This window comes from Physcomitrium patens, chromosome 9 (genome assembly GCF_059467195.1).
Source record: "Physcomitrium patens ecotype Gransden chromosome 9, ASM5946719v1, whole genome shotgun sequence".
Lineage (NCBI taxonomy): Eukaryota > Viridiplantae > Streptophyta > Bryopsida > Funariales > Funariaceae > Physcomitrium > Physcomitrium patens.
Genome location: NC_143418.1, coordinates 16,575,747 through 16,589,502, shown reverse-complemented (window position 1 = coordinate 16,589,502; position 13,756 = coordinate 16,575,747). Strand labels below are relative to the sequence as shown.

The following is a 13,756-nucleotide window of genomic DNA, read 5'->3' as shown; positions in this document are numbered from 1 at the left end:
CTGCTAAAAGAAACAGTTCCACTTTGCCTAAATTTAGTAATTATCTCTCCTTCATCAATAAATGAAAATATTGACTTTTGAGTTCTCTCAATGATTCTATTGCTTCAAGATCATTCTTAGGTCTTTCAATTTAGTCAAAAAAAACTTCTTTGTAACTCAATCACTATCTTCTAAGAAAAATTCATCCTTCAATGTTTGAGAAAATTTCTTCCCATGAATCTCCAAAATGTCCTATAATAAACTTTATATGATTTCTTATTTTTGGAGCAAAAACTAATTCAAATTATTGAACCATCTCCTTTTTAGAAACATGCTTTGTGAGTTAGAATAAACCTCTATCATTTGGAAGTTTATTCTAATTTACAACAAGTGAATTAACTAGGAAAAATTTTATGCAATTAAAAAATTCTTCATAATATGATTTTTATTTTTTTTTAACTTATTTTATTTTATATTTATTTTAAATTAATTTTTATTTAATAAAATTTCATCTATTGACAATTTTCATCCTTGAATAATATATCATCCACATACTTCATCCATGTTTTAAAATTTCGTCTTTTATTTAAACTTCATCTAAAATTATTATTCATCCAAGTAAATTTCATCCAAAATCATAATTAGGTCAAATCCTAACAGCTTCTATTATTAACTAAACTTCATCCAATTAATCTACTTCACCTATTGTGGAAATACTCACCAATTACGTTGACAACAAGTTGGAGTACCTACTACAGTTATGTGCATGTTGACACTTGGTTGATCGATGGTGTTCACTTCTTAAGACTCTGCAAAATTGAAGCCGAGCAACCAGCTGCCTCCAGGATAGGTTGCAGAGAATGTCGGGAAAACATGCAAGAGGCTAACGAAGTTGCTGGCTAGCTTGGTGTGTGCCAGAGTGTAGGTTGACCCCTCCAGTACTGGATGATGATGTTGATCTCAACAGCAGAACTTACTTCCTAACAATTGCATGCGCTCCTATCCAACACTACCATGCACTAATTCGTGACTAATTCGTGACTATGGTTCCTACCTTAACTTTTCAAAGAAGAGCTTACTTAATGCGTCTCAATTGCCTACTTAAGATTGCCTAATCTTAATAATCCAATGAATATGGAATGGCGTAGCAAGTTCGTCACAAAGTGAATTCACTTTAAGCCGATTTTGACCCTTGGTGTCGCACCTTCAGCAATCGACTAAGTAGAGGCTGGACACAACCTTATTGATCACAGCGTACGCCCTTGCCCTAGGAACCGCAGAGAACACCAGCTTCCGGATTGTGGGTTTTGAACCTCCACTCCAAATGAGCTCTGTAAGGCGGAAGCGTAGGAATAGACCGTCAAGGAATGAAATGTAACCCTCTTAGACCACCTGATTGTGAATTTAAGAGCAAATAGCGTAGATTACAGGAATTGTGACGTGTTAGATTTGGGCAGTTGGTTCAGCAATGCACAGTTAACCCAAGCCAAGTACAAAAACTCCAAGTGCAAATCTAGAATCGGGCCAACAATCAACATTCACGGTCAGATGTCTAGATCAAAAGTTGTAGCTACTTAAACCCAGTAGCCAATCACCACCACCCCAGTATTTGTCACAAATTTGAAGATCACGCAGTTCCTCAACTCAGCACTGGGAGAATGAGGAGACAAAAAAAACAGAATACACCAACACCATGGCCGTTGACCAATCGCTCTAGGAACAGAAACACCTTACAAAGGAGGGCCACAGGACAAGAGAACAAACCGCCGTTGTCGACAACCACAATCAGCTCCAAACCAACAGCACTACCACGGCTCGCTCCACATGTACGAGAGATAAATGCCCTCAAAGAGTCTATCCACTGCCACAGCATCGCAGACAGAGCCGAAGGAGAAAAAGAATAAAAATAAAAAATAAAAATCGTTGAACTCCCCGGATTATTGCCTACAGAAGTACGAGTTCTCTCTTTTTGAATCAAAGATTCCGCCTTGATCCAAAACTCATGGGCTCCAAGATTATCCTTTCGTTGAATAACCAAGAGGGAACAATCGTGTGAACCAGAGCTGGAGAGGGTCGTTGCATAGATCCGCGGCTCGAGCAGCAACCTCCAGATGGATGACAAGAACCGTCAATATCTTCGGCACCGCAGCAAAGAGAGCTAGAAGGAAAAAATGAAAACAACACAAATCCACAAATCCAACCGCAATAACGGCCACACTAGCTTTTTAGTGGTCTACACGAGCTTCACTTGCAATCACCACGCCAGCAACCGATGACCGTCGACATCATAAAGAAACCCAAACACAATGTCAAAATAGCACAATCTCGGTCAACCCCACGGACAAAAGAAGCAACAACACAACAAAAGGAATCACCAGATTGTCGACGCTCTACCGCAGTACTCAACAAATAGCCAGCACAATTTGTGCCTCCGCAACATCGTCGCCTTTACCACATACCTAAGGAAGAAGAACCCGCACCAAAGCGTCGCACTTCCGACAGTCCACAAAACGTCGGACCATGGGAACAAAACCAACGAGGGAAGAAAAACCTTGGGTGACACCGCCACTCCACCGGGAACTCTAGCCGCAATCCACCGTTGCACCGCTTCTACCAAGGAACAAATCGCCATTGGAATCGCACTGAACCGTAACAACACCACCACCAACGGAATAGAGAACAAGGAAGAAGAAAAAACTTTATCTGGATATTCTCCTTGCAGGAACTAGGAGCAAGGGAAGACAGAACAAGAGAGCTTGATCACAGTGCAGCCGCTGAACTTCCTAGGACACAAAAGAAAATTAATCACCGTGATCAATTCCATCACAGGCAACCAGAGCTACAAGAAGCTAGAGAGAATTAGGATGCTATATTGCAGCACCTCAACTGCACCAAAACTCCACAACATACACACGTTGAAAAAAAACATTCAAAGGCAAACTCCGTCTTGATCGGAGCCGGAATCTGTATAGGAAAAAAAAACAGAAAACAAGAGAGATGAGATTCAAGGCGGCCCCGACTCCCATCGGCAAAGAAGTTGCCCTCGTGATCCTCTTTTGTTTTGTTTTGTTTTGTTTTTTTTTTTTTTTTCTCTTCTTCTTTTTAATTTTCATTTCTTCTATTATATATTTTTTCTTTTCTTATTCTTTGATTTGCTTCTAACTTTTATTTTATTTTATATATATATATATATATATATATATATATATCTTTTTTCTTTTGAAAATGAGGGCTATTTCCATTGAGCCATCATCTACTATTAGCTAATAAAAAATATATTCATCATAAAAATTTATCTTAACAAACTCTACCATAGATTACATATCTACTATTAGCAATCTATTTTCTATTTTTTTCTAAAGTTTTTATTACTTATTCACAAAATTTGTAATTTTCAAGCACAATAATTACATTTTTTGTGCTAAATGTATAAGAGGGTTAATTTGGTGACTCACATGTAGCTACCATCTAAGACAACTCAAAGAGATAGAGAATCCAGAAGTTCTTGCTACTTGGCAAGTCCTTCTCTAATATTAGTCTCTATGGTCTTAATATTCTATCAGAATTAAGAAGAATAGTACTAAAGAACTAAAATAAAATGCTCATAAAAAGATAGTAGTTAATACTAATTTTAATCCTATTGTTCTATTGTTAATTTTCTTGAGATAGAAAAGTCTATTGAAGATAATAGTCTACATACTAAAGCACGATGAAATAATTCTATAGAATAAGAAAAGAGACATAACAAGAGATGTACAATAATAGGAGAGAGAAGAAAAATAAAGTACTTGAAAGTAAAAAATTTAAAATTTAGTATTACATAATCATCTTCTAATGAGCAAAATTTAAATTAGAAGCTATAGAAGCCTTCATATCCTTTAGGTTGCATAAATTAGTTAGTTTCTTACTGTAACACTAGCTTATATGAATAGTTGCTTGTGTAGAGCAGATTCAAACCTAGATTACTTTACTCATAATCTCTATTGTGGCCAATTGCCCAACAACTTGAGGATGCTAGACTACTTTGCATTATCTCTAAATCCTATAAAATAATTTTATTATTATGATTATTATTATTATTTTTTATAGAAGTTATTATCTCTTAATAAGTAGATAGAATAATATTCTATTGAGACCAAAATCTAGCCTTAGGATTGCTTTTACTTCCTTAATAAGTCAAGATTCCATTTTCATAATAAAAATCAAGTTTAGCTAAGTTTTTAACTAAATTCCTATTCTATTCAAGTAATAAGAGAATCAAGTATTTTTCTACTAAGAGATAATTGTTTCAAACTTTATACTCTTAACATCTATTCCCAAATGTCCTAATTAGAAATACTTCACTTTTTAATGTTTATAATTACAAAGAATTATTGTAAAAGACTTTCCAAATATGATAAGGACCTAATCAAAAAGCATTAAATTTTCTACAAAAATCCATTTTCATAGCATCTTATAACAATGCTAGCATTCTAGATTGTAAGTCTCTTTTTTATGTTTTTTTATCAAAAATAATTTTTCTCCTTTAAATTGCTTCTACATATTGAGCTTAGTCCTTTGAATTTTATGAAGGCCTTCTAATTATTCTAATCTATCCTTCAAAGCTTCTTCAATAGTTAATTTATTATCTACTACTATCTTGAAAGAATTAACCTTAAATTCTATTGGTAGTATAGCTTCTATTCTATATATTAAAGAAAATAGAGTGGCCTTAGTTGTGACCTTGTAGGTTGTACAATAAGTCCAAAAAGTTGCTATTAATTTTGTGTCTCAATTTCTCTTAGAGACTTGTATTATTTTTCTTAGGATATTAATCAAAATTTGATTCATTCTTTCTATATGATGGTTAGTTTGTAGATGGTAAGGAATAGTCATACAATGGTTTATTTTAAACTTATAAGTCATCTCCTCAATCACATTATTCAAGAAGTGTGTACTTCAATCACTAATCAAGATTTTGGAACAATCAAATCGAGTAATGATATATTCATATATAAAATTAGTCGCATGGATAGCATCACTGGTTTTAATAGTTCTTGCTTCAGCCTATTTTGTTAGGTATATTATAGCCATTACAATATATTTCATCTTTCTTGAAGAATTAGAATGAACTTCTCTTATATAATAAATTTTCTATTTTTCAATAGAAACTAAAAGCAAGAATATGTAAAAAAGAAGTGCAATATACAAATTATTTTTTGTATAATATTGGTAAACATCACATTATTTAATATAATCTTACATATCTTAAAATATAATAGGCCAATAATATCCTATTTTTATTCTATTTTGAATCATTATTATATTATAAAATAATATAATATATAAAAATAATATGAAATATTATCAAATTTTGGATTGTAAATAAAAATAAAATAAAATAATATAATTGTCTAATTTTTTTAAGTTTGTAATTTAAGTTTTGTAATTAAAGATAAAAATTGTAGGATTTGTTAATAAAGAATTTAGAAGGACTTTGGTTTCAGAAGTCTAATATTTTGACTCCTAGGCCATTCCATGTAGGTGGATATAGTAAGTGATAAAGGACTTTATTTCCATTGGTTGAAAGTCATGCCTACTAGGCTTTGAGATATTATTTGGAACCATACTAGAATTGGAGCCATTTTAAGGCGGTCCATTGGAGGCAAGGTGGACCATTCAAGGTAAGACAATCTATTTGAAGTTTGAAGGTTGGATTCAAAAATCTTGTATTTAATGCTAAAAGTTGAGTAAAAAAATTTATGATTTGGGATTTTGATGAGGAAAATATGATTGTTTGAAGTTAGAGTGTATTTGGTATCTATTATTATTCTTTTTAAAGGTTTCTTCAAAATGAGATGTATGTACAAGTAAATTTTAGGTAGTATATTGATATTCTAGTTGTTAATATGTGTGCAAATTTTGAGGTTAATCAAGTAGTTAGATTGAAATGTGTAAAGGTTTTTATGGATTGACGTCTCAAAAATTGGATTTGATGATCAATGAATATTTCTAAGATTTCCAATGATCTATTGATTGGATTGAAGTATAAATTTTTTGTGTGGATACTAGATTTGATTTTAGGTGAAATTTTAGGTGAAATTTGGAATCAATTCAATGATTTAAGAAGGAGATTATGGGATTAGAAGTTTAGCATTTATATTGGAGTAAGAGGCCGCTTAATATATAATTGGATTTTTTTTTTTTAATTAATAAGTGTAATTGATTTCATCTTTTTGTGCTAAATTTAATATCTTATAATATTATTTTTTAGTATTTTTTAATATCTTATAATATTTTTAACTAAGATATTAAAAAGTGTGCAAAATTTGAGTTGATATCAACAATTCATTTATTAGTTGTTGAGGTTCTAATTTCTATAAATTTTTTTAAGAGTTTGTTTGTAATCTAGGATTTGATTAGAGTTGGTTTTAGATTTGGTTTAGGATTTTTTTAGAATTTGATTTAGAACTAGCCTAGGATTTATTCAGGGTTAAAGATTTTATTAGGGTTTTAATTAGGATTTGACCTAATATTTGGTTAAAATTTAATTAAAACTTTAATTAAGGTTTTTTTAAAGATCAATAAGATCTTGCATAGTTGCCACTACAAAGAAATAATTAGACTTTAAAGAAATCCTAAAGAAATCCAAAAGAAGTCTATAAGAAATTCTAAAGAAATATTAGAGAAATCTTAAATAAATCTTAAATAAATCATAACCAAATTCTATTTTAGTCCTAATTGAAACTCTAATGGATCTTAATTAAATCTTGGATCAAATCCTAATTTAATCTTAAACCAAATCCTAAACAAATTAACCTAACTCTAGGATAGTTTAGAACCTCAATATCTATCAATTATATTATTGATCTTGCTTAAGATTTAACACGCCTTTTAACAATTAAGTTAGCAACAAGCACACAAAATTTGAAGAAGATCAAATTTACCAAATAAAAGATCATTCCTAAATTCCACTCGGGTATTAGCCAGCTTTCTTTTTCAATCTGAATGTTGAACTTCTAGCACCAATATCTTCTTCTTAAACTATTGAATTATTTCCAAAGTTCATCTAAACTATTGGAAATCAAGTCTAGACTCCATATAAAAAAAATTTACTTCAATCCAATTCATAGATTGCTAAACATCTTAAAAATACTCATTAACTCTCATGCTCTAATTTGTGAGACTTCGACCCACAAAAACCTTCACACACTTCAATCTAACCATTCAATTGACCTCAAAATTTATACACATATTCACAACTAGCACATCAATATTTTAATCTATATATATATATATATATCTATACCACAAAATTTAAGAAATCTTCAATTTTGTAAACATAATTTTATTTTCTAAAATCTAATCTCTCAAAGAATCCTAGAGTTGCCATAGGTGTATAATTTTATATCTTGGGGTCTGATTTCAACCTAGGTTGACAATTGGTCCTCTTTGGATATCAATATTTGATAATTTGAGATAAATTTTACTTATACCTATTGATAACTTTCTTCTAAACTTGTTTGTATCAGATACTTATCTCATTTATTTTAATTTGAGGCATTTATGTCCCTACAAAGCAAATAGAAGCTTCTTCTTTAAAAGACAGTATTAAGACTTAACTTTTTATTACCTTCTTCTTTGGCAAACATGCTCTTCATTTGTGATTGCATTACTTTTTTAAATAATATTGAGTAGTGTACTTGAGATTTTCACAACATAAGTACAAACCATCTTAATATGTTTTTGTTAATAAGAAGTTTAAAATGTACCATATCAATTTTTATAGGCTTTGGCTTGATTAAATAAGCTTCTTAAAACTTAGAAGATGTCTCTATGGCTTGATTTATACTTCTTCAATTAAAACTTTGTTCTTAGCATTTTTCAAAGAATTAATTTTTGCATATAATGGCTTAAGTAATAAATTTCTTCAATAAATATGCTCTTAGAATTATCAACAATAAATATCTTTTAATTCATATTAAATTTTATTAATAAGGATTTTTTCATTCTAGTCCTTGTTGCAAGCAAGATTTTGAAATTTTGTAATATATGTGGTGGCTGAATATGATTCTTATTGTAGTAATACGAGCTTCATTTTTGCTACCATTTCTTATTGAATTTCTTCAAATGTAGCCATAAATACTCTCAAGAATAAATTCAAATCATAGAGTAGTTGTGAATCTTTTTCTATCAAAAGTCTAAATCAAGAGAGAATAATTTCTGATAGAAGTGCACCTATGAATCTAACTTGAATAAATCCATTAGGGTATTGGAAAAGATGCAATCTTAAATAAAACTTTACTTATTACAAATATCTTTAAAATTTTGATCTTATTCCATCAAACTTCTTGGGCATACTAATCCTTGCCTTCATTGTGCTTGTAGAAGCAAGACTTCTTAAATTTGGTAGTGAAGTTGATCTACTTGTTTATTTCAAATGTGTAACTTCTTGGCATAGATTTTGGACTTCTTCCAAGTATGTAGGAATAGTGCCTCCATGATTCATGTTAGAAATATATAAAATTTTGACTCTTAGAATATTCACAAGCTCGTGAAGATTGCAATATTTACAAATTTATTCTCACTTCTATTAAAAATAGCATTTATAATCTTTTCTTTCATAGACAACTCAAAAAATTTAAAAATTAAATTAGAAGAAGGTAATTTATAACCTCTAATATCAAATAAAAATTTCCACAAAAAAAGACAATCTATTCTCTTTAAAGAAAGAATCAATATTAAAAAAACTAAAATATTTGTTTAAAGGTCAATAGTCCATAACTTTCAAAGTACAAAAATAAAAGTAGAATAATCCATTCACTTCTAAAATAAGACAAAAATAATAAGTTAGTACTTTTGTCAAAATATCAAGGATATGAATCTCAAAAAAAAAAATCTCAATAAATTCTTGTATCACTTAAAAGGACTAAAAAATTACTTAAAGATGGTAATATATTGAACTAAAATAGCTATTGCCAAAGATAAGAAGATTAGAAAGACTTGAATAAGACTAACGACTAGAAAAATATTGAAAAGAGTGAAGAAGGCTTCATTCTTACCTCCATATATACTAATTAAGAGATATGTAGCAATATTCTATAGGACTTTTAATATGTGTTGACTTTATTAGATACATATTTTAACTTGCAAGATAAATTATCTATATGTATGCCAAATAATTAGCTTTATCCATAAGCTACTAACTTCTATGACACATGGCTAATTTGTTGACTAAATTTTTAGCCTACTAATTTGCTACAAATATATATAAAGTCAAAGCAACATCTATGAAGATTTTAAGAAGCTTTTCTAAAAGATATTATAATATGAATTTATTTTTATCTACTTCTATTCAATCATATAGGTAATTATTGAAGTAAATACATATGTCCTTGACAAAAGCTCAACTTAGTTATACTAGCATAACTATTATTTTTGTGTATTTTTTTATTTTTATGAGTGAGCCCCTCAAAAAACTGAAAGGAGTGCATTGAATTGGTCTAGTAGGGTATGTGGAATGATTTATCCAAAGTTATATGTAAAATTAATATTTATATCTTATCTCTTAAAATATTGCACAAAAAAACAAAGAAATTATTTACCAACTGGTTCTATGACAAGCATGGTACATGCAAGCCATAGTTACAATAACTTCATGAATAACATATCATATGTGAACCTCCCCTCCAAAGCTGTGGCATTACACACATCCATGGAAAACACATGGAGAACAAACAGTGGTACAAAAGTGATCCAGTAAGGTGATTCTACTAAAGTGATAAATCTCTTCTCTATGTGCACACATTAGTGGAATATTTTGAATAGTTTTCAAGTCCAAGATGTGAACATAAGAAAAGCAAGGAAATAACTTTAGCTATTGTACCAAATAATAGATTTTAAAATTATGTATATCTCTGTCTCCTGTTACTAGACAATGCCAGGCAGTAGCTTGTGAGAAGCTAGAGGGATCAGAAGTTGTAGGTCTTGTCAAGAAAGACTTTATGTGTGTGATCTTGTAAACCCCATTCTACACCAACAAACAAGATAAATTAGATTTTATTGATGTAACTATCCATATATGGATGTCCATACCTTTGCTTGACAATATTATTTTTGAATATATGATCTATAAAATTCTGTCCTTTTTTTAATATTAATATTAAAAAAACGACAAATATGAGAAAGAATGTGATTGTCCGTTTTACTTATTTCCGAAGAAACCTTCCAACATAAACCCATATAGGGGGATTCGAACACGGGGAATGACTATGTATATGAGCTCCAATTGTTAGAGTCACGTAATTAACTGCTACTGCTGAATGCTTACCATACCGAAGAACACTTAACTTTTCTTCCTACTGTCCATTCTCTCATATCAATACAATAACATCCACGACAACGATTTCAGTACCCTGTGTAATTCACGAATACACAAGCATATTTCAAACCTTGGAACGAACAACTTCTAATCCACAGAATCTAATCAAGACAATTCCTTCGATTACAATTCCTCTCCACTAAACTTACAACCTTGCGATAAACAGTGATTGGAAACTTCCATACGTCCTCAATCTTTTACAACAATTGATAAAAAGTGATCCATAAACAACTTCGTAAATCAAACATTAATTCATTAAATCAATTCTCTTTACTAGAATCAACACTAACACAAAAGAAACAAGAAAACTAAGAAGAAGAGATAGCACCAAGCTTATCCCCGGCTCAGTACTATCGCAGTCTGGCCCTCAGCTTATAACTCTCACAGTCTGGCATTTTCTTCTCCTCTCCCATCCTCCTTATACTACCCCGAGATACCAACTCCTATACTACACATGATAACTACTTTTCTTGACTATTTATCCATTCTACCTACTGAACCACCTTTTCAGCAGTTATCTATCCCTGTTTATACTATATACTAGATATCTACATTTTGAAAATAACTACTTATTCTACAAAGAATAATCATATTAACAGCAGTAGAGACATACATTATAAAATAAAAGAGAATAACACTTTTATTGGTAGGAAATTTGCTTGGAGTTCACATAGTTTTTGTATTTGTGCAGCATGAACTGCCTTCAAAGACAAAATAGAATTCACAAGCAATGAAACAAGAGATATTTACAAGATCATAAATATACATGCATACAAAACCCTCTATTTTAAATCCTTGTAGATTATTAAACTTGTTGTAGTACAAACAATTGACTTTATTATTCGAATACTTGAATAAATTTGGTTTTTTAGTCTATTTATTCATGTATCCTATTTATAGTTTTTATTATTTTTTTATTGCCAAAAGATCCAAATACTTACAAAGAAATATTTCATGGACAATCTTGCTTATGATTTGGGGCAAAATATTCATGGTGGGGTATTTTGAATTTTGATAGAAAAATTTAACATCTATATATAGTTGTTGTTCTGCTTCAATGCTCAATTTTGATTGTTTAAATTTATTTCTAACCAATGTACGTTGATATCAGTCAAAAGTCTTTGCTTACCTACACAATCAAAAAACAGTTTGATGACTTTATTTTTCCACAAGGAAGAACTTCTAAACAACACATTTATCCACGTGGGTTGTCTCCTGGTTTGTTGTGGGCGGGTTGAAACTAGAAATGGAAAAAAATCCTTACAACCTTCCTTACGATTGAGAGGAACTTTAGGATTGCTCGAGAGTTTTCCTCTTTTGTTTTGTCCAAAAGGGCAGACTGTGTGTCGTTTTTTACTTGTTGCAAAGCCATGTCCAAGTGAAGACCTTGTGAAAAAGGTCGTAGGAAATCAAATCTGTTTTTGGCCTTGACCCCCAATATTGAAAGCCATGGGTGGCGCCCCTGGTACTGAACCCTCATACAAAACGTGGTGGAGAGATGTCATGGATTTTGAACCACAAGCTTAGAGAATGTGGCCCAGGCTAGTACTCTACGTGCACAAGGCAAGAGAGGGAGGGAGAGACAGAGAGAGAGGGAGAGGGAGAACGAGCGGGGTCCATCGACAAACACACAAGACACACAGAGATCTGCAGCTTTGTGTGAACGTGGATCCAATCGGGGCTCTCAGGCTACTGCCACCGACGAGCACAGGCTATACGACACCCTAGCGAGGTTGATAAGTGGTCACACGCCTGTTCTTCGATCCTGCTACTGTACTGTGGAAAGAAGATGCACTCCCTCAACATGTGATAATCCCCGCCGGAACTTACAAGACCCGGAAAGGAATCTCGACAAGAAGGAGGAGAAAAAGAAGCGGAAGAAAAACGCCGCTGTCCCGCCCAATTACCCACCAAAACACAATGCAACCCTTGAGTCTGAAACGTGATAAGTTGAGTGATAAGACAGAATGCAGAGCTTATGATGAGAAATCTCAGACTATGCGAGAACGGGAGCTGCAGGGAGCGCCTCCCCCAGCCAATGCGGAGGCGCCCTGCTCCAGTCCCACTCCAGCAACGAGGGATACAGCGACACCTATCGAAGACGCCACCAAATGCCCGCACTGATCCGCCGTCAGATTTATCAGTCGTTGCTGTCCTCCCGTTGCTATGCAACGATAACCGGCATCGACCCACCAGCCACGAAGGTGCTATCCATCTCGCCATTGGGCCCGACCCTACACCTGCGCTAACTCAACTTTCTGTTTTTTCCCCAAGCGAGGTCGGTCTCATCGATTGGTGGTGCTCCAGGCTGTCGGTCCCATCGATCCAAAGCTCTTCCCTGACTCCATGCCGCATATGGAGGCTCCTTGTGTCGTTCGCCTCGAGAAGTGTGCTATTTTCTCACCCCTTGGATCACATTTGGACGATTGGGAACGCCTAGCATAAGCTATTGTCTCCTTTAAACAATCGTCGACCAGTGTGAGCAGCTATTTTAATTTTTCTGGCGTAATGTCCTGCAATGGGATAGAACTTTGTTGTTCTTTATTAGCTCCCCTTTCTAAATGGTGAATACTTGTGAAGGGTACCGCCTCGTGACGACTACGAACTCAACTGGCTTGATGTCATCCATCATTCCTTTCTACGGAATCTCACCCGCCTCATACTACGATTCCAAATTTTGTCCTAAGTCATGAAAATGAACCTACTAGCCCAAAGTATGCGTTCGATCACCATTCTCCAATACAACCTTAGTAATCGTAAGATGGTCAACGTAAAAAACTGGCATAAGATTAGTTGGAAAGCGAGTCTAGATTGGCTTAATATCTGTGTTGGAGTGACGTGTTGATTTCATTCCAGCTGGGCAGATCATCATTGGCTGCTCCCATCACATCACACACCAGCTCAGCTGCAAAAGAACATGAAAATTAGAAATTCCAAATCCCACTCTGCTCCTGTGAGGTTATCCAGTTGCTGTATTTGTGAAGCAATTCATTCCCTCGTTTTGCGTATTGGTGTTTAGCTTTATCAACAAAATGTATATATATATATATATATATTTATTTGATAGATGAATGAATTCCGAATGGTCAATAAGACAGAAGGGAGATGGTTTTAAAAAATAAAGCTGGAATGCAGACTGGACAGAGCAGTGCAGTGGTCGGACTCTGTCTATACGTGTTTGATCCGCCCTACGCTTCTACAGATACACATCTCTATTGTACCGCTCCTGATTGATCTGACTCCAGGGCTGCGAGCGTCGATCACTATAAATCCCTCGTGCCTGTGCTTCATTCCCCTCTCCCAACTCGCCTGCTGCTGTGGTTGCTCGCTCTCACATTCTCTCCGTACATCCCCTGGATGCTCGGATACCAGTTTGTGATCTGCGGGCTGTCACATTCGCTTCTGGCCACTTGGCAG

The 13,756-nt window shown here is 33.3% G+C and overlaps 1 protein-coding gene across 3 annotated transcripts; it reads right to left on the bottom strand.

Annotated features, from left to right (window-relative positions):
- Positions 1–542: 542 nt before the first annotated feature.
- LOC112286502 (uncharacterized) lies at positions 543–2,972 on the bottom strand. Of its 3 annotated transcripts, none has more exons than XM_073536158.2 (2): positions 2,439–2,972; positions 543–1,310 (listed from the first exon to the last, which is right to left on the bottom strand). In XM_073536158.2, exons 1-2 carry the CDS (start codon positions 2,609–2,611, stop codon positions 1,247–1,249), a joined length of 237 nt encoding a protein of 78 aa, XP_073392259.1. In that variant the 5' UTR covers positions 2,612–2,972; the 3' UTR covers positions 543–1,246. The 3 variants fall into 3 exon arrangements, with proteins under 3 accessions (XP_073392259.1, XP_073392260.1, XP_073392258.1); XM_073536159.2 differs by having other exon boundaries at positions 1,744–2,966; XM_073536157.2 differs by having other exon boundaries at positions 543–1,371; positions 2,439–2,964.
- Positions 2,973–13,756: the final 10,784 nt, after the last annotated feature.